The 18,312-nt window shown below is 48.9% G+C and overlaps 1 protein-coding gene across 1 annotated transcript in view; it reads right to left on the reverse strand.

Annotated features, from left to right (window-relative positions):
* Positions 1-18,312, reverse strand: part of COL15A1 (collagen type XV alpha 1 chain) — a 95,903-nt gene that overhangs the window by 26,905 nt on the left and 50,686 nt on the right. Inside the window, exons 11-22 of the mRNA XM_054584089.1 lie at positions 17,884-18,039; positions 14,755-14,847; positions 13,614-13,748; positions 13,023-13,085; positions 7,616-7,651; positions 7,070-7,210; positions 6,810-6,878; positions 5,950-5,985; positions 5,761-5,844; positions 4,017-4,082; positions 2,289-2,324; positions 980-1,042 (exon numbers count right to left, since the gene is read on the reverse strand). Coding sequence (XP_054440064.1) covers positions 980-1,042; positions 2,289-2,324; positions 4,017-4,082; positions 5,761-5,844; positions 5,950-5,985; positions 6,810-6,878; positions 7,070-7,210; positions 7,616-7,651; positions 13,023-13,085; positions 13,614-13,748; positions 14,755-14,847; positions 17,884-18,039 — 978 coding nt within the window. The remainder of the gene's footprint in view (positions 1-979; positions 1,043-2,288; positions 2,325-4,016; positions 4,083-5,760; positions 5,845-5,949; positions 5,986-6,809; positions 6,879-7,069; positions 7,211-7,615; positions 7,652-13,022; positions 13,086-13,613; positions 13,749-14,754; positions 14,848-17,883; positions 18,040-18,312) is intronic.

Consider the following 18,312-nt stretch of genomic DNA (forward strand, 5'->3'; position numbering starts at 1 on the left):
CTAACCCTCCCTCCTCTTACAGATATCCCACCCCTCACCTCCCTAAGGCAGGCTCAGCGGTTGCTTCCTCTGGCTTCGCACAGACCCCCATTACACCAGTGACCACACTTTCTGCTGGCTCTTTGCCTGTCTATCCCTCTTATCTTATTTCTATATCCCTAGAGCCCAGTGTAGGAGCCTGGCTGGGACTGCTTAGGGAATGGATATAAGAAGGATGAGTCCGTAAATGGATGGATGAATAAATGCATGCACTCCAGAGTCTTTGCAATCTGTTTATGGATGTCTCCCTTGTCTATATACACCGACTGGGAAGTTAATTCTAAGGGGCCCATGTGCAGGGTACAAAGGTCAGTTCAGTGCTCTAGCCGTTCCCAGGATGTGCTCTGCATACCAAATATTAATCCCAAAGATTCTGGACCAAGACTGCCATTAATTATACATTCTTTGATCCAACAGATCAAAGTTGGAGTGTCATTTGTGTACCAGGCCCCGGGCTAAGTACTGGAGGGACAAAAAAGAAACTGGTCGAGGCCTGCCCTTAGGGAACGCATACTCTCAGGGGTGCCCAACAGGCAGTTAGACAAAGCATAGCGCATGTGATAACAGCATTCAAGGGGGTGTTGGTTGAGTTCTTTTTACAAACTATGATGAAAATCAATTTCTCTACCCACAGTCTACCTTCATCCTGGAGGAACCTTGAGACTATGAAAGTGAACAGCTGAGGAGTGACTGCTAATAGGAAATGGAGTTTCTTTTGGGCAAGATGAAAATGTTCCGTAATTAGGTAGTAGTGATAGCTGTACAACCTTGCGAATGTACTAAGAAACCAATCAATTTTATAATTTAAAGGCATGGATTTTATGGTATGTGAATTATGTCTCAAATTTTTTTAAAAAAGTGAATAGCTACTTTCAGCCAATTTGAAATGTTTTGTAAATGCGGGAGCATGACACCGCCCGAATATTCGGGCCCCTCTTACCTGTTCTCCTTTTAGTCCTGGAAATCCAGGCACGCCAGTGTCCCCTTTTGGTCCTCTAGGGCCCTAGAAGGAATCATTGGAGAGTATTTTGTTGTTTGTTAAAACTGAAGTGCTTTATCCAAATACAAGTATTTTTTTTTTCAAAAAGTAGAACAATAGGGAGTGCCATTCTCCTGGTAGGTGGAAGTCACAAGCGGTCATATTTTCCTGATTTTAGGTGGTCTAGAACCTGCGGTCTGGTGGAAAGAAGACAGCACTGAGCCCCACCCCTCTTTGAACTTCGGTTTCCTCCAATGGGCACTGTGGAAACAGCCGGGTCCTGCTGCCTCTGCCTCCCCACGGGTCTTCCGGGCCACCCTGCAGCCCACCTCCCCTGACTGCCCACCTTCCGCAGCTCCCACTCCTGCTCCGGCTCCCCACTACCCTGTGGGACGGTATCCGGACACCCTAGCTGGATACCCAAGCCCACCCCGGCCAGCCTCAGCACCTCGTCTTTCACCCCCCACCACGCCCCGCGGGGGAGCCTTTTCCTGTACCCTCTCCGCACTCCCTGCTGCCTTTGCGCTTCTCTTCATGCCATTCCTCCTGCATGAACGCCCATCCACCCCTTGTGCAGCCAAATTCTGCACACCCTGTCAAAGTTGACCTCTCCTCACCTCCAGCAGACACTGTGTGTGACTCACAAAGCCGCACACCTGCCCCGAAAGACATCCCAACACTACTGCCATTTGGCTTCTCACAAGTCCCTGTCTTGTCTTCTGGGTTAAAGGGTGAGATACCTTAGAGCACTTTCTATACAAAAGTGCACTTCCACCTCCCGTGGTGGAAGCCCCAGAGTGTGGGGCACACCGACTGTTAATTATTGGGTGTCTAGCCTGTGCTTCTCCTCCCCCCCAGCCTCCACTACCACCATCCTTGCTCTGTAGGAACTTTATCTACTGTATCCACTTGAAATACTTGACTTATCCACCCCCACTCATAGGAAGCCAACCATTGGCCGGCCCTTGGGTAGAGAGAGGTGAGTAAGACTCAATCCTCTACAAGGTGCTCACAGTGCAGTCAGTCAGGGAAAAAAGACAATGACACATGTAACTGTTATGAAAGACAGAAAGGGACCACAGCAGAGGTGAAAATAAAGCCCTATGGGACAGACCAGAGAGAAGGACGATTCCCGGTAGGGGACAATGAGGAAGGGTTACACGGACATTGTGGCGCTAGAGCTTGGTCATGCAGATGGAGAGCAGAATTCCAGGTAGAAGAAATAGAATGAGCAGGGGCACAGAGGGAAGATGGCGACTGTGGTACTCACTGGGAACCCGGGAAGCCCAGGCACGCCCGCCGGGCCCTGTGACACAACAAAGACAAAGCAGGTGGTTTAGGAGCATTTCCAGAATTGGCAGGAGCGCGGTGCCTTAGGGGCCCACCCTCCCCACCTAGCACCTTCCGAAGGCTTAAGCCTGTTCCCACACAGTGGGGCTCATGGTCCATTTTGCAGAAGAGGATGTGGAGGCCTGGGAGAGGACAGAACTTGTGCAGAGTCACACAGCCGGTCAGTGACCAAGCCAGAAACTGTGCCCAGGCATCCGGAGCCCCTGCCCCCTAGAGCCAGAACTGCCTGCACTGTATGTGGCCGCCACCTCCTCCTCCTCTGTGAAATCACTCAGTATCTGAAACCTCGGGGGGTCGTGAATGCATCACTCGACTTCAACAAACACAGAAAACAGGTTCCTAAACTCTGAGGATTGGGGCCAAAAGGTGTTCCGGAGCATTTGAGGGTGGAAGTTGGGGCCTGTGGGTGAGACTCAGGTCTTTTCCCTGGGTAGGATAAGGGGAGGAAGGAGGATCTGAGAGGTGGGGGGCACAACAGGCAGACAAGGCCCAGGGACTCTTAGAACAGAGATGCCTCATCTCCAACTGTAGGCTGTCTGTGTTTTGCTTTAGTATCAGCCCACTAACATGTTAACTGTCTAACAGTTTGGGGGAAAACCAAGACCCTCTAGGAACTGACTTTTGCTTGTTAGCTGGTTTGCTTTCGGGTTTGATTAATGGAGATGATTTTAGTAGAAATCAAGGAAAGGGGACCCTGTTAGATATAGTATAGAAGATACAGCACAATGACCTGCCAGCGGAGGTCACTCAGCTACAGAAAAAACCGGCTCTCGAGGAACCTCCCAGATATTGGCAGAAGCCCTGATGAAGGCACAGGGGGTTCAGGCCGACCTCGCTGGGGACGGCAGGAGCAGGTGGCCCCCACAGACATCTGGGCTACCCAGCTGTAGAAGCTTTCATCTCCACGTTGGCCTACACGCAGTGCCACAGTTTGCAAAGCAGTTTCCCATCCACGATCTCTTTATAAGCTGCCCCCACAATTGGTGAGGCATTATTGGAGAAGAGCCTCAGTGGTATGCAGCAGAGATGGGGCTGGAACCCCAAGACTCCTATGGCTAGAGCTCTTCCCTCTCCCAGCTGCCATGAGCAGATGCTGGAAGATGCAATGGGACTGACGGCACAGGCTGTGGGAGGCAGCTTCCTTCCTCTTAGATTTTCTTGTGCCATGGGCTGACCCTGTGGACTTACAGAAATAATGCAGCTTCTTTGTGTGTTCCTGATGTCTCAAATGGGGCAAGAAAGACTGAAGCAAGTCATGCTCCCCCTTCATGTGCCGGTTTGTCCATTTAGCACAAGGGTAGGTCTCTCTAGGCTCTGGCTATTCTGTGAAATGAGATCACGTCGGTAGAAGCAGGCCAAAAGCACTGCACAGACGTCAGTCAGTTTATGACTTATGATTCTCTGATTTCCATTGCTCATATTTGTGATGCGTGGGACTGGAAGCTTCCACTGCTTCGGACAAAACTCCCTGCACAATCAAATGAATGTGAGAGCAACTTCTCAGAAACGCAAAGTTCTCTTTCCATTCTACTTTGACATAGTCTAGCTCTATGCCTCAGCAGCTAAAAGGGTTGCAAACCAACGCAACCTAGTTTCAACAGGGGCATCTGGATAGGAACCTCACTCTCAGGCAGCTGTGGATACACACCGGAGGCCCAACGAGCTCAGGAATGTCCGAGAGATTCATGAATCCATGAGTGACGTTGATCGAAGACTGAAAAGAGAAAAACCAGACAATGAGACAGAGGGTGGCATATGTTCCCCCATGCTCCTGGCAGCGAGGCTTTAATTAAAGTCAGCCAGCATGGCAGAACAAGGCAGGCTGACCACACCCTAAACCCGCTGCCAGACCACACCCGTTCCTCCCACTGCTTACGAAGGGCACCGAGCTGCCTTATTACTTTCTTCTTTCAATCCATCTTAAAAATTGCATAATACATGAATGCCTTCTCTTTTAAAATTATATATATATAATTTTAAGAAAGCTTGTAGTATTGTTGGGGGTGTGTGTGTGAGCATGCATGTAGTTATTTTATTTTTAATATTTTAATTTTTAAATTATAGTTGACATACAATATTAGGTTAGTTTTAGGTGTGCAACATAGTGATTAGACAGTTATATAACTTACAAAGTAACTACCCAAATAAGTCTAGTACCCATCTAACACCAGACATTACAATATTATTGACTATATTCCTTATGCTGTACTTCCATGTAGTTATTTGATGTAAATGGCATCAGGCTGTATGTATTATTCTTCACCTTGCTTTTTTCACTCAACCTTATAGAATGGAAATCTTCCCATGAGGAATTTTGGGGTACAGACGTTTTTGGTTTTAACAGATTGCCAAAACGCTGTCTAGAGGGGTCACACACTTTACATTTCAACCACAGCATGTGAGATTATCTATTTCACCACACCCTTACCTACATATAATATTTTTAATTTTATGTATATATAATATTGTTTCTCTGGTTATCTTTTTAAAAATCATTTGGGAATGTTTTGACTTTCTGTTGTCTATCATATAGATCATCTCTCTCAGAAGGGCCACAGTTTTTCACAAATGTGATATCCTAATTTTTTAAATATTTTTTATTTTATTTATTTTTAGACAGAAGGGAAGGGAAGGAGGAAGAGAGGGAGAGAGGGCGAGAAACATCAATGTGTGGTTGCCTCTAGAGCACCCCCCACCAAGGACCTGGCCTGCAACCCAGGCATGTGCCCAGACTGGGAATCGAACCGGGACCCTTTGGTTTGCAGGCTGGTGCTCAATCCACTGAGCCACATCAGCCAGGGATTATGTCCTAATATTAAGTGGACCATTATCTGGTCCCAACCCACATCCCACTCTTCTCTACAAAATTTCCATCACTCTACCCAATTCCATGCCCATCAGCTCTCTGTGCTTTATACACACACACACTTTTTTTATTCTGTGTCTTGCCTCAGAGTACCTCTGCCACCTGAATTCTGGAAGTCCTGTCCTCCATGCTTACATAGTAAAATTGTTCTTAGCTTTCAAGTCCCTGCTCAAAGCCACTTCCTTCAGAAAGTCGTCTTTGTTACATCATAATCCAAACAGTCTTTCTCCCTCGTATCTCAATTTTTGTTCCTTTGCTTCTCTGTTACAGGCATTCTCGGGAGTACAAGTGCTGCCAACCAGAAGAGAGTGTTCTGGAAGCACCATGTAAGAGAATAGTGAGAGAATAGAGAGAATAGGGTAGAAACAGACAGGTGGGGCATGCTGGCAGATGGAAGCTCTGAAGCCCAATGTCAGCCTCTTGCATAACCAGCAGCCCCAAAGGCCCTGAAGTTGTGGGCTATCTTCTCTCCCCTTTAGCAAAGGTAGAAAATAAATAGCCACATTCTGACCTGGGTGATACTCACACTAGATAAGACCTCGATGCGCCCTGGTGGCCCCCTGGGCCCAGGGGGGCCCATAGTGCTGGCTCCATCCATCCCTCTTTCACCCTGGATACAGTAGCGAGAGCAGAGAAACAATTCATTGAACATGGATAATACTCCCAGAACCAGGCTGGACAGTTCTCACACCGCACCTCAGATCTGTGACCTCACCTTGAGTCCTGGCTCTCCTTTTTCTCCTTTGGGACCCTGGCAAAATAGAAAAATAACTTTGTTTGGGTTTTTTGGGTTTTTGTTTTTGCTTTTTGTTTTTTTTTGTTCACTTTGCTCACTGTCTATCCTTGGATCTCACCATCTCTCCATACACTTTCCTGTGAATTTTGTCCCAGGCAAGGGAAGGCAGAGATGAAGGGTAAATTGGCCTCCCAGAGTTAGAACACCCAACAGGGAGCAAGGAGACCAGAGGTCCTCTCCCAGCACAGGGTGAGTGCCCTCTTGACCCTGAATCCCAGAGTCCTCTGCATCTGGGGGATGGGGAAGCTCTTCCTAGTCAATCGTGGAGGGAGTTGTGTGCTGTCCTGTGCAAGGTGAGGCTCCTCCTAGACCAGGTGCTCAGCTCTGGGTGCCACATGACAAGGATAATGAGGTCCCAGGGGCTGGTCCTCTTTAACGGCATGTATCATAGCAGAAGATGGGCAGATGCAGCGGGGAGGGGTCTAGATGCAGTGGGAGGAGCACCTGTCAGGAGCTTGGGCTTTCACATGGGTCACACTGTGAGTATTGAATGGGGCAGCAAGAAGGAGGAAATGAGGCAGAGATGCTGGATAGCGAGGGGCTGCAGAGAGAGGGATAAAGATGATCTGCAAGCTTTCCCATAGGATGTTTTGTGCAAAACTCCTGCACTGCACCTCAAAGAAACACACTGTAAAGAGCACCTACACAGCTGGGCACTGGAGGCACAGAGAGGGTGAACTATTGAAAGCAGCGGAGCGGGGGATGGCACTGCACAGTCTCCCCACTCCAGCGTGACAGCATGCCACTCCTCAGAATGAAGGTTTCAAAAGTCAACCTACAATTGTCATTACTGGTCCAGAGATGCTGGGTCCCTGCAGTAGCTTGATGTTTCCAGAGCCTTCGGTGTCCTAGGGAAGGAAGAACAGTGAGAATTTCAGGTCCAATTCCTGAGCTCCTACTTGTGCCAGGTGCAGTTCTGGGCACTGGAGCTTGGTGGGAATCAGCACAGGCCCCCCAGTCGGGCCGGCGTTCAATGTACTGGCCTTCCCCGTTATCCTTAGGGCACACCGTTCTTCAACCCTGTAAAGGATGAAGGTACCTCAGATTCAAGTCCCATTGTACATCCAGGGCCTGGGGGGCCTGGGGGTCCAGGAGGCCCTGGGGGTCCCATGACCCCAGGAGTGCCAGCTTGTCCATTTTTCCCTGGGGGTCCTGGTGAGCCTCTGTTGCCGGGGTCACCCTGTAGGGAAGAGGGCAGGCTGATGACCCAGCCCTGGGTTCACTCATGGAAAGAACAACACATGCCCTGAGTCGGGAAATCATTCTTTGAGCTTAATTAGATTAATGAATTCTCTGATTGGTACTGCTTAATGGTACAGAAACAGCTGTCTGGCTAGTTGGCATTGGCCTTGATAGGCTTAGGCACTCATTTGAACGCGTTTGTGTGGAGGGGCGAGGAAGGAGAAAACATCTCAGGTTATTCACATCCTTCCATCTCCAGCTGTTCTGCCTTATCCAAGCAGCCCCTTTGAGAGGTGTTTCTCTCTGCTCCATACACTGAAATCCAGACCAACAGTCCAATTATAGTAAATCCACAGAGAGCGGAGGGAAGAGGAAAAAGCTTCTTTTTTTTTTTTTTCTTTACCTTTTCACCAACTGAGCCATTGGGCCCTCTTGCTCCCTGAAAAACAAACAAACAAAGAAACAAAAAGGACCAATTAATATATCTTATTAAGTGTGTTCAGAAGAAAGCGTAGAATTTTGGACCCTTAAGCAACGGGATATTTAAACGGGACTCTTCCTTTCCTGGTTTTGGCTGATGTCTCAAAGCTGAGTGCGTTGCAGGGGTGGTCAGTTTGCTAGGCAAGGCAGGCTGAGAGCTTGCGGGACCCATTTTTCAGCTATTAGCTCATCAGCGACTTGGAGAGTAAAAAGAAGTTGAAAAGTAACCACAGAGGGATCATAGTGGAAGAAGTCCCTTGGAGAGTGTACTGGGCAGCGCCTGTCCCCGCCCCTCCCATGATGGAAGCAAAGGGGTGCATCCTCTACTCAAGGCCAAAGGAAGGGGCTTCAAGAACTTGATATGTATTCTCTGGGCTTTTGGAGATCGGTAGAATGATGACTGACTCTCTTCTGAAAAAAATCTAAAGACTAAGTGAACCCAGAATGGCGGGGGCGCGGGCGGGGGGCGGATGTGTTGCATTAAAGCAGGTTGCATGTCCCTCCCCAACGAGGGTTGCAGTACAGGTTGCCTAGGGGCAGGGGGGTTAGATGTGGATCCCACAGAAAGGAGCCAGTTCTGAGCTCTGAGCAGAGGGGAAGACCAAGAGGGGCTGGCGGTCAGGAACAGTCAGCCACAGGAGACACTCTCCTACATCAGGGGACTGCAGCTATGGCCTCCCAGCTGGAAAATCATTGAAAAAACCTCAAAAGTACCCTCAAGAGAAGGAGTCAGCAATTGCAGGCTCACACACAAGGCCCTGACACCTGATCGTGATGTACTTGCCATCTAAGTCTGTGGCCTTCTCCCCAGTCCGATTTCTCTGGGCTAGGTTCCCTTCCCTATACCCATTCCATAGAAATGATAGAGTAGATAGTCCCAAAAGAGTCCACGTTCAAAGTGGAGAGTCATGTTGAACCTGGGATGGTGAAGGACACAAAGGGAAAACAGATGGGAAGCTGAAGCCAGAGGCTTCAGTCATGGAGAGAAACCAGGGAGAAGAGCATCGGGCAAAGTGGTGGTGGAAGCCAGGAGGAGGGCGTGGCTCTGACGGGGAGAGGGGATGAAATTCTGGAGCAGGGCGCAGCCCTGCCGCCCTGCCCACCCGCTCCCCGCCCACCCCCACGGCTAGCACAATGGCAGTTCACCGTTCTTTCCCGGAGCAAAGGCAAGGGCAGAGCCCCAGGGGCCCAGGAACCCTGGGAGGTCTAGGGGTCCCCCAAACCTCATAAGACCAGCTGATCAGTTGTTGAGGGGCCTGCCTGACGGCACATCCGATTCCTCCATCCCCTTCCTAAAACCTAGATGCCCCAGAAGTAGCTACTGCCTAGCTCCCAACAATCTGTAAAAACACGCACAGAGCACAGACCAATGAGGAACTCCAATTTTGAAAGCAAATGCACAAGCAAGAAACACCGCACATCGGAGGGAAGGCAACACTATGAGACACAGGCAACAACATCAACAATGGACTGAAGGCCTGAGGAAACAGTTAGGAACACAGTCCAATCAGTGCATGAAGTATATGATATATATTCTCAGGGAGAAAAGGGAGGATATCACAGTCATGAAACAAGGGCACACTATTATGAAATTAGACTAGTGGTTATGGAAAAGAATCAAGTACAGATCTTAGCAATACAAATATATAACTGTAGGAGTAAAGGACTCTGCAGAAGGGCTGAATAACAGGAGAGACACACCTGAAGAGAGAACTATATAAAGAGAGACAGTATGTGTCCCATTCCCCTGGCTCACAGCTTCAGCAGCTGCCATTTTGGAATATGAGCAGACCAGCTCGGGGCTGGAAGATCTCTTCTTATTGGAATGTACACAAACAGGTGGAGTGGAAAGTGGGAGCCTCAATTAAAAGGCTCAGCAAAGAGCCCACACTCCTCCAATGGGGATGGTAGAGCTGTACTTCATTTCTCAGCGAGCAAATTGCGTGGCGAGCCTAGGCCCTGTCTTGGAATCCCAAGCAGCACGCCTGCAAGTCCGGCTCTGATGGTGCAGTATGGAGAGATCAGCTATGCAACAGAAACGCTGTGGAAGGACCCGGAGCAGGAAGGAGTGCTGCGTGCTGCAAGGTCCTGGTTCAGCATTCATTAGAAATTCCAGCTCATTACGGTAACTGGATTTGCTAAGGACATTATTGGACTTTGTCATACAGGAACATCAAAAAAGTTAATAAATATTAATACATGGATTTTTTTTCCCCCTGTTGTGGTTTCTGAGACAGCACAACTAATTGTGTGTGGATGCCTGTTGGTTTTGCTCATGGTGTTTATTATACCAATAACTTCAATATGGTACAATTGCAAGTGACGGTAGTTTATTTAGTTTTATGGCAGCCTATAATCCACATTTCGTGCCAAACATATCTGATGATGAAATAAGATATAAAATGGGAAATCAGGCCAAGATTAGAATGTTTAATTGAAACCAATTGTTACAAGCTCGAAACCCGTAGCTGGATCCTACTTAAGAGCAGCTCACTGCTGGAGCAGTACCCTGTTTCTTATTATACAAGGTTTACAGAATCACTCAAAGCCAAGTCGGAATTACTTGGAGAAAGAGAAGAAAATAATGATTTACTTGCATTTCTCTGACATATTGTGGGAAAGACAGAAGCTAGTTTTACAGTGCAAACAATGACATTTTGGCAGCTCAGTGAGGCTACTCGAAGCACTAGGGTAGCTTCATGTGCCCCAGCAATTCTGGTTACTGAAGAAAATTTCAGAGCATAAACTCTTTTCTACCTGGATGCTCTGCCACCTTTTGAGAATGAAGAAGACAATGAATGACTCAGCTTATAAAAGAAGGAAAAGAATGACAGAGTTAATCCTAGGTAATGCTGGAGACCTGGATGGGCAGAATCTGCAGTGCAAAAAGCAGAAAGGAATTTTCCAGAGGTTGGTCTCCAGCAAGTTCTTCGGCACCCTTTCCAGAAGCATGCTGTGTCTGAGAGAGCAGGCTGTTCCTCACCTATTCCCTTCATGTGCGGAAGATCTCAGAATTAGCTGCTCATCATAATTTGGGAGAAATAAATTAAGGAATGTTCCTATTGTGGAACTCAATGTGGAATTATCTACTTGGTAAATTCTTAATGACCATCCACATTTTTATGGCAATAGCGCATTTGAAAAGAGTGATTGGATATAACAATATTTTCTACCAGCCCAATAAACTGGACCTTATTCTTTGGGGAAAAAACTCTACTGCAGACAATTGCCTAAACCGACCTGTATGCCCTGCAAGTGAGAACAGAGGCCGATTTCCTCACAGCACAAGGAAAGACCTCCCGACAAGTGTCCATGGAAGGCATTGCATGAGCAGAAGATGTGTCCCTTGTCCGTGAAGGTGTGTAAGCTGAAGAACAGGCATTGTGGAGGGGACCCAAGAATCGAATGTAGCATTGAATCTTTTGTTGTGTTATATCCCTGAGATTCTTCTTCCCGTTAGCACGATTTTATTATTTTACATCCAGACCATGCTCCATGCTCCTTGGTTTACCCCCTTTTGGTGGGAGCAAATGCCATGTTCAAGGTTCCCCTTGAGCTCTCCAGATGCAAATTTCCAAGTTCTTCTAGAGTTTGCTTCTGCTTTTACTTCACCAGAAAGTATCATACACACATAGTGCAACAAATTAGCAAACTCATAGCAAACTTCAGGGGGGAAAAATATGAGTCCTCTCCAGCAGTTCCTCCCCGCAAGCCTGCTCCGTGCACACAGCTGCTTTGCCCCGCAGGGGCAGTGTGCCTGCGCAGGCGTTTGTGTGCCAATGTGGGCGTGGGTATTTTTAAGTGCCAGAAAAGTGTGTGGGGGTGGGTGGGGCGGGGGTGGGTGGGTGGGAGAAGCCGGTAAGAACAGGGAAGATGAGTGTAGGTCTATGATGTTTCCTGCAAAATTTAATTTCTTATGAAATAGCCGGTACATGTAAAAGGAGTTCCATACAGCTGACAACTGTTTCTTCTTTTTCTGAGAAATGAGCTTTCCACGAAAATCCAGTTACTGCTTCAATTAAAATAAACACACTTGAAAGCTGATGGAAACTGGAAATTCAGTTGAGTGAGGATGGTGGTATCTAGGAATTTTCCACAGCTTCACCCAGGTAGGGCATACAGAAGTCCCTGCCCCCCAAATGCCAGCAGGGAGGGGGCTCCCTCCTCTGCACCCCAGTGACACTCAAGATTGCATCACCACCAGGAGACTGACCTTATCTTTATTGCCCTCCTTTGCAGGACCTGGCTTATCTCATCAACCACACCGGGAACACTGGGGGGCAGGAACCGCACCTCCCTGAGCCGCTAAGGGCTTACAGAGAGGAGATAAGGCAGGCTTACAGAGGATAACGAGAGTGAAGGCGTGGAAGACTCTGGGAATGGAAGATTAAAATGACGTGTGAAAGAAGTTGCATTCGTTCACCAAAGGTCAGGCCTGTGCTAGGTTTTAAGCACTCACAAGCAATAGCATTACTTTGTGTTTGTCAGGGCAATGGCGGAGCAGAAAGGCAGGCCAACAGCTTTAGTGCTGTTGGCTAAGTGGGGTCCCTGCAAAATAAATGCTGTGCTGATGGGAAGTGGAGGAAGGAGGTGTGCTTTGTGCTCTGGAGGAATCTGGGAGAGCTTCCCAGGGGACAGAGCTCAACGGGACCTTGGAGATGAGACGAGGGAAAGGACATCTGAGATGGAGAAAGTCATGTGCAAAGGCCAGGAGGCTGTGGAGGGAGGACGTGCCCAGTGGAGCCAGAGGCCATGTGTGGGCTCCGTGGGAGACGGAGCTAGAAAGATGGGTCAAGAAGGGCCTCGAGGGACAGCACATAGTTAGGATGTTGTCCTGGAAGCAATGGAAAGCCACCAATATTTTCTCTTTGGAGAGGGCAGTGAGAACTCGCTGCAGGAAGTGGCCTGGGCAGGCAGGTGGAGGCTGGACGGTGGGCGGGAGCAGGGTGCCGGGATGTGGGCCAGAGAGACGAATGTCAGACCAGGACGGACAGAGAGGCGAGAGATGTGGACGTCAGATCAGCCCGTCTGGGCAACGGATGGATCATGGCCAGAAAAGGAGAGGAAGGAAGAGTTAGAGTAGTTTCTGTGTTTCTGAATCCAGGTGACTGGGTAGGTGGTAGCGCCATTCACTGAAACCGGGGACATGCAGGAGTGGGCAGGGAAGACGCTGAGTTCAGGTTTGGCATAAAGAGCCCCGGATGGAGGCATCAGCAGAGAGGACCAGGAGGGTCATTCATAGAAGAAGCAAGGTCAGACTTGGAGGTCAGAGAAGGGCAGGGTGGGCCTGGTGGCTCACACGTGTTGAAACCCTCCCACCTTCCTCCTACCTTCTCCCCTTTCATTCCGGGAAGACCAGTGGCTCCGTTACGTCCAGGCTGTCCTTCGGGGCCCTGGGGAACATCAACAACAATCAGCCCACAGCACCCTTGATAAGAATGAAATATTGTACAAACGCTTCCTGGAAAAGGAGGCCAGGACGGGGGGACCCCACAGGTGAGGTCCTGGGCCAGGCCCGCGGCGGAGTGCCAGTCCTGGGCCCGCAGAGGCATCGCCCCTGCGGACGAGGGGCGCGTGTTCTCTCCTGGAGGGGGATCCAGGCCAGGGTTGCAAGACACGGTCTCGGAGGGGCCCCCACCCCAGGCCCAGCACTGACGCCCTATGATTCTAAGATTCCACGTGAGTCTGCATTTCTTCTTCTGACTAAGATAAAGTGGCAAAACAAGGTGTAGGCTGATGTTTTTCTTCTGCTGCTTCTCAGAAGAGTCTTAGCAATCACCTGGCTGAGGATTTTTGTTTATAAACACAGCTAGCTGCTTGTTCCCCATTGGGGGCTTAGGCCAGTGCCGGGGACTGCAATCTATATGCCCCTTCCGGCTTAAAGGAAGACCTGTGCCCACAGAGAGGGGACAGTGCCTTACCGGGAGCCCAGGGTCACCAGCAGCTCCATCTTCTCCAGGAGACCCAGGGGGTCCCACGAAAACATCAGTTCCTGGTTTTCCTGGAATCCCTGGTAAGCCAGGTGGGCCAGTGGGGCCTGGGAGGCCTGGGGGACCCTAAAAATAGATAGTCTGTTAATAAACAACAGGGGAGGTGACAAATACACTGAGCATATAGGTTCTATCCATTCTCCATTGCTTACAACAACCCTCCAAGCAGAGAATGGTGTTCCCACTTAGCAGAAGAGCTGGCATTTGAATTCAGGTCTTTCTGAGCACATTAGGTCATGTTTTATCCCTAAGTGTATATGTACAATAAAACCTCAATTCATTGGAATTCTCAGAGATGCTCTGGTTAATTCAGTTTTCTGATTATTTGAGAGATCAGTCAAAAACTGCCTATTGTGCCAACTCTTCTTATTAAAAAACTTCCTGCAACGTGCTAGTCTCTTTAGCCTCTGACTGAGTTGGCCAATCCCATCCACCTGGAAGACCCACGCAAGGAATCCTAAACCCTTCCAATCCTGCCAGGACCAGCAGGCGCTGGGGCAGCTGAGTGGAGCCATCTATGTGGGCATTCAGCACAGGTGCTCGGAGGAAGGAACAGAGGTGCGGCTGGGGGCCAGGGGCAGTGGAGCCAGCTGCAGCTGGAGAAAGGGGGTACTCCCCAGGGGGCAGCTTAGACCAGTGGGGGCCCAAGAAGCAAGAAACACCAGGGGGAGAAGTGGTAGGGACAGGCAGGGAGGGGGTCGCCTCAGGGCAGGATGGATTTCAAGAAGAATCTGGAAGCCAAAGCGAAATGCTGCCTAGACAAGAGGCCAGGCGGTCTCTGTAATGGGTAAGGGAGGGGCGGGGCAGAAGCATGGACACAGGTGCTGGAGATGTCTGCCTGGAAAGGAGGTGGCGTGGCATGGAGGTCCTGAATATAAAATTAGGCTCACCCTCATTTAAAACAAAATAAAAGCAATTGACATGGAAAAAGATATACAAAGAGGGAAAAGTATAGTGAACTCCCAGGAGCGCGCCATCAGCCTCAACAACGACTGATGCGGGCCGGCCTGGTTTCATCAGGTGTCACTGTGAAGGCCAGCCAGACCCCAGGCATGTCCTCCTTCACACTTACCCTTAACAGCTCCTCACCGCACCCCAGGTCACCGGAGCCAGAGTCGATGTCCGAGCCCCAGCCCAGGCCAGAGCCCTCTGCCTCCACTCCCACCTGCAGAGAAAGGAAAGTCTCACACCTTGGTTTCAATGGCAGCTTGCCAAGGACAGCATGTCACTGAAAGTTTTCCCACATTCTGCAGCTCTATTAGCCTCTGCTGCCACCTCTCCTGCTGGCCCTTCCAGCGCCTTTTTTCCCCCCTCTAGAGCTACCCTCCTCCCTCCCCACCTCCAGCTATGCAGCCAACAGGCGTTCCACCCTCAAACATGCTACATGCTTTTACATCTTCTCCTCAGCCTCCTTGCCTGCTTTCCAAATCCCTACGTATCCTTCAAGGCCCAGTTCTGAGGTCACCTCCTCCATGAAGCCTTCCCCCATTTTTCCGACAGAATTTATCTCTTTCTTTTGTATTTCCACTGGCCTCCGTGGAGGTCTTGATTTGGTGTAAGGACCAGTGACTTGAAGCTCAGTTGTTTGCGGTCCATCGGCCACTCTGGACTAGGACTCCTCTAGGGTCAGCCCAACCCCGATATGCCTCTGGGTGCCCAGTGTCCAGCACAAGATCTGGCACCAAGAAGACAGCGCATACTTGTTGATTGCCATCCATTCCTCCAAAGAACAGAAGGAAATTCCCAAAACACCCTTCGTAGCTACCGAGTACCCAGCTGCCGCTATGTCACCTGCACCCAGCAGATAATAGGCTCTTGGTAGTTATTTGTCAAATGACCTTAGAAATGGAATGACCCCATTGGGACCATGGTGGGATTTGCTGTTCAACTTCTGGATCCTGTCTGAAAATGGGCGGTTATGGAGAATGCAAAAAAAAAAACGTGGAAAGGCCAGGCACTAAGACTTACCCCTACTCAACTCCTGGGAGCTGTGTGATCTTGAGCAAACCCTTAACCCTCTCTGGGCCTCTTCTGCAAAATAACTCTAGATACCTAATTTATTGAGCATGTACTATATGCAAGGTAAAGTTTTCCATGTATTAAGTCATTTAATCCTCAGAACAACTCAAGACATAGGTACTATGATGCCCATTTTATTCATGAGCAAAAAGAGAGAGAGAGAAATATGAAAACATAGCACAATGGGTTGTACGCCTCCCCTCACCCACTGTCCAGAGTGACTCTGAGACTTAAAAAGATCCTAAAGACTCTCCAGAGTAGATGCTCTCTTGACAGTCCCTATTGTGCTTTGAGAGACCCTTTGCTCAGGAATCAGGGCATTCATTTCCATTCATCGCAGATTTCTGATAGTCACTGGTGATCTATCTGCATTAGTAATGTGCCAGGAGGAAGTATTGTGTATTCCTGTTTCCTCTTCTCCCTTCTCACTCACCCCCACCACCACCCCTTCCTCACACCTCTCTTCTTAGAGCTTTTAAAAATCCTATTGTAAAAGTCACAAGGGGATGGTGGAAACACCACAATGTGTTAGGAACCTAGCAACCTTCACAGTTCTGCCAATTTGAGGCAACAACTGCTAAGATTTAGGGAGGGTATTTCCTTCCAGGGTTTTCGCACAAGTCTATTTTTACATAGCTAAGACCACACAATATGTTCAAGTTTATAACTATCTTTTTTCATTTAACATTGTATGGTATCCCCTACCCCCATCATTAAATACTCTGAATAAGTATAATTTTTAATAGCTGCATATGTTCCATTATTTGAATATGCTTTAATTCAATTAACCTCCATTGGCTAGTTAAACCATGTCCAATTTTTTTTTTTTTTTACTACGATGGGTAACACAGATTAAAATTCTTGTACACAAAGCCTTTTTACACATTGGACTCTCCTTTACGATGGGTTCTTAGAACAGAAGTTTCTGGGTCAACAATATGCAATTTTATGGTGGTTAATATGTGTTGACATAGAACTTCCCAGAATATATCCATTAACACTTCCACCAGCCTAGCGGCCTCACCAAGCACCAACTTCTCAAAGCAGAAAACACAAAGGACAACTGACCCAGTTTCTTCCACACATCAATGGCTGAAAGAAGAAGGTAGGAGACAACCATAGAGTAAAAGAGACTTAAGAGACACATTAACCAAAAGAAATGTGTAGACCTTGTTTGGACCCAGATTCAAGCACATGTTAGCGAAGCCTTGGCCGAGTAGCTGAGTTGGTTAGTGTTGTCCGGGAATGTCGAAGCTGCCTGCCTGATCCCCGGTCAGGTCACAGGCAACAATCAGAAATCAGTGGGAAAACAAACCAATGTCTCTCTCTCCCTTCCTCTCTCTCTAAAAAAATCAATCAGTAAATAAAAGAGAACAAATACTAGTAAAAAGATTTTTTAAACTATGGTATTAGATAATGGGAAAGAACCGTTGTTTGTTTTGTTAGGTGGATACTGGCATTGCAGGTAAGCAGGGAAAAGGCTCCAGGTCAACTGATTAGCAATGCACATTAAAGTATTTACAAGTTAAATTGCATGATGTTTGGGATCCGTTTTAAAATACTCCAGCCTCTGCTCTGCTCCAAGAAGATGGCGGTAGGAGGTGGAACATAGGAAGTGCGGTTGGCATGACTTGACCTCCCAGCCACCCACTTTTACAGACAGGAAATGAGGCCCAAAGAAAAGTAAGCTTATGCATGAGGCTGCACAGGTGCAACCCAGGACCACAGAAACTCGTGTGGGAAGGGATGTGCTCACCTCCTCACGCGCACACCTTTGATGCTTCCGACCCTCTGCAGTCCCTGCCCCGCCCTTCAGGCCTCCCACCCCCTGCTGGAAATCTCCTGACCCTGGAGTCGGGTCTTTGCATCTCTGGTCAGCTCTACCTGTCAGAAAACTCTCATTTCAATTTAGAGGCCACGTGGGACACAGAGCCAGGTGCCCTAGATTTTCCCTCTTGCTTTTTCCTCCACAACCTTCAGCTTCCTTGTGTGTTCCCAGGCTGGAGGCCCCTCCAGTGCCCAAACTGGGCAGTTGGCAAACCAAAAGGAAGACCCACCTCCGAGAAAGCCAGGGACAGGCTTCCCCCGCCCACGCGACTTCAGCCTTCCTTGCTCTCCTCTGTGAAACTGGCCAAGTCAAAACTTCAGCCTCTGCAGTACTTACAGAAGTGGCCGGACTCACTGCTGTGTCAGGGGTCACAGTTGCTTCAGGGGTGGTCGCTGTGGGTACGGGGAGCGGGGGCCCCTCGGGGGGGGTGCTGCCCGACTCCTCTGCCTCGGCCGTGGTACAGGGCTCCTCCGTTGTGGCTGCTCCTAAGTCTTCATCCTCACTAGGACCCTGAAGGCAACACCAACACGAGGAATCACATCACCTCCCCCACGACGTGGTGTGCACACAGCTGCCTGCCAGGGCGCTTGGTGACTGTCATTTCTATGGCACTAGCCCAATTTCAAAACATGTTCTTACCTACCGCTGTCATTACCCCCAACACATTCACAGAAACACAGACTCATCATTCCCTTCTGCAGTACGTATCTCCTCTAAGTCCTTGTGCCCAGCGATGGGGCATTCACTGACCCCCTCCTCCCAGCAACCCCTTCCCACTGTGGC

Source organism: Pteronotus mesoamericanus, unplaced genomic scaffold, assembly GCF_021234165.1.
Source record: "Pteronotus mesoamericanus isolate MK-2021 breed Mesoamerican mustached bat unplaced genomic scaffold, CSHL_Meso_final contig_78, whole genome shotgun sequence".
NCBI classification, from domain to species: Eukaryota; Metazoa; Chordata; class Mammalia; order Chiroptera; family Mormoopidae; genus Pteronotus; species Pteronotus mesoamericanus.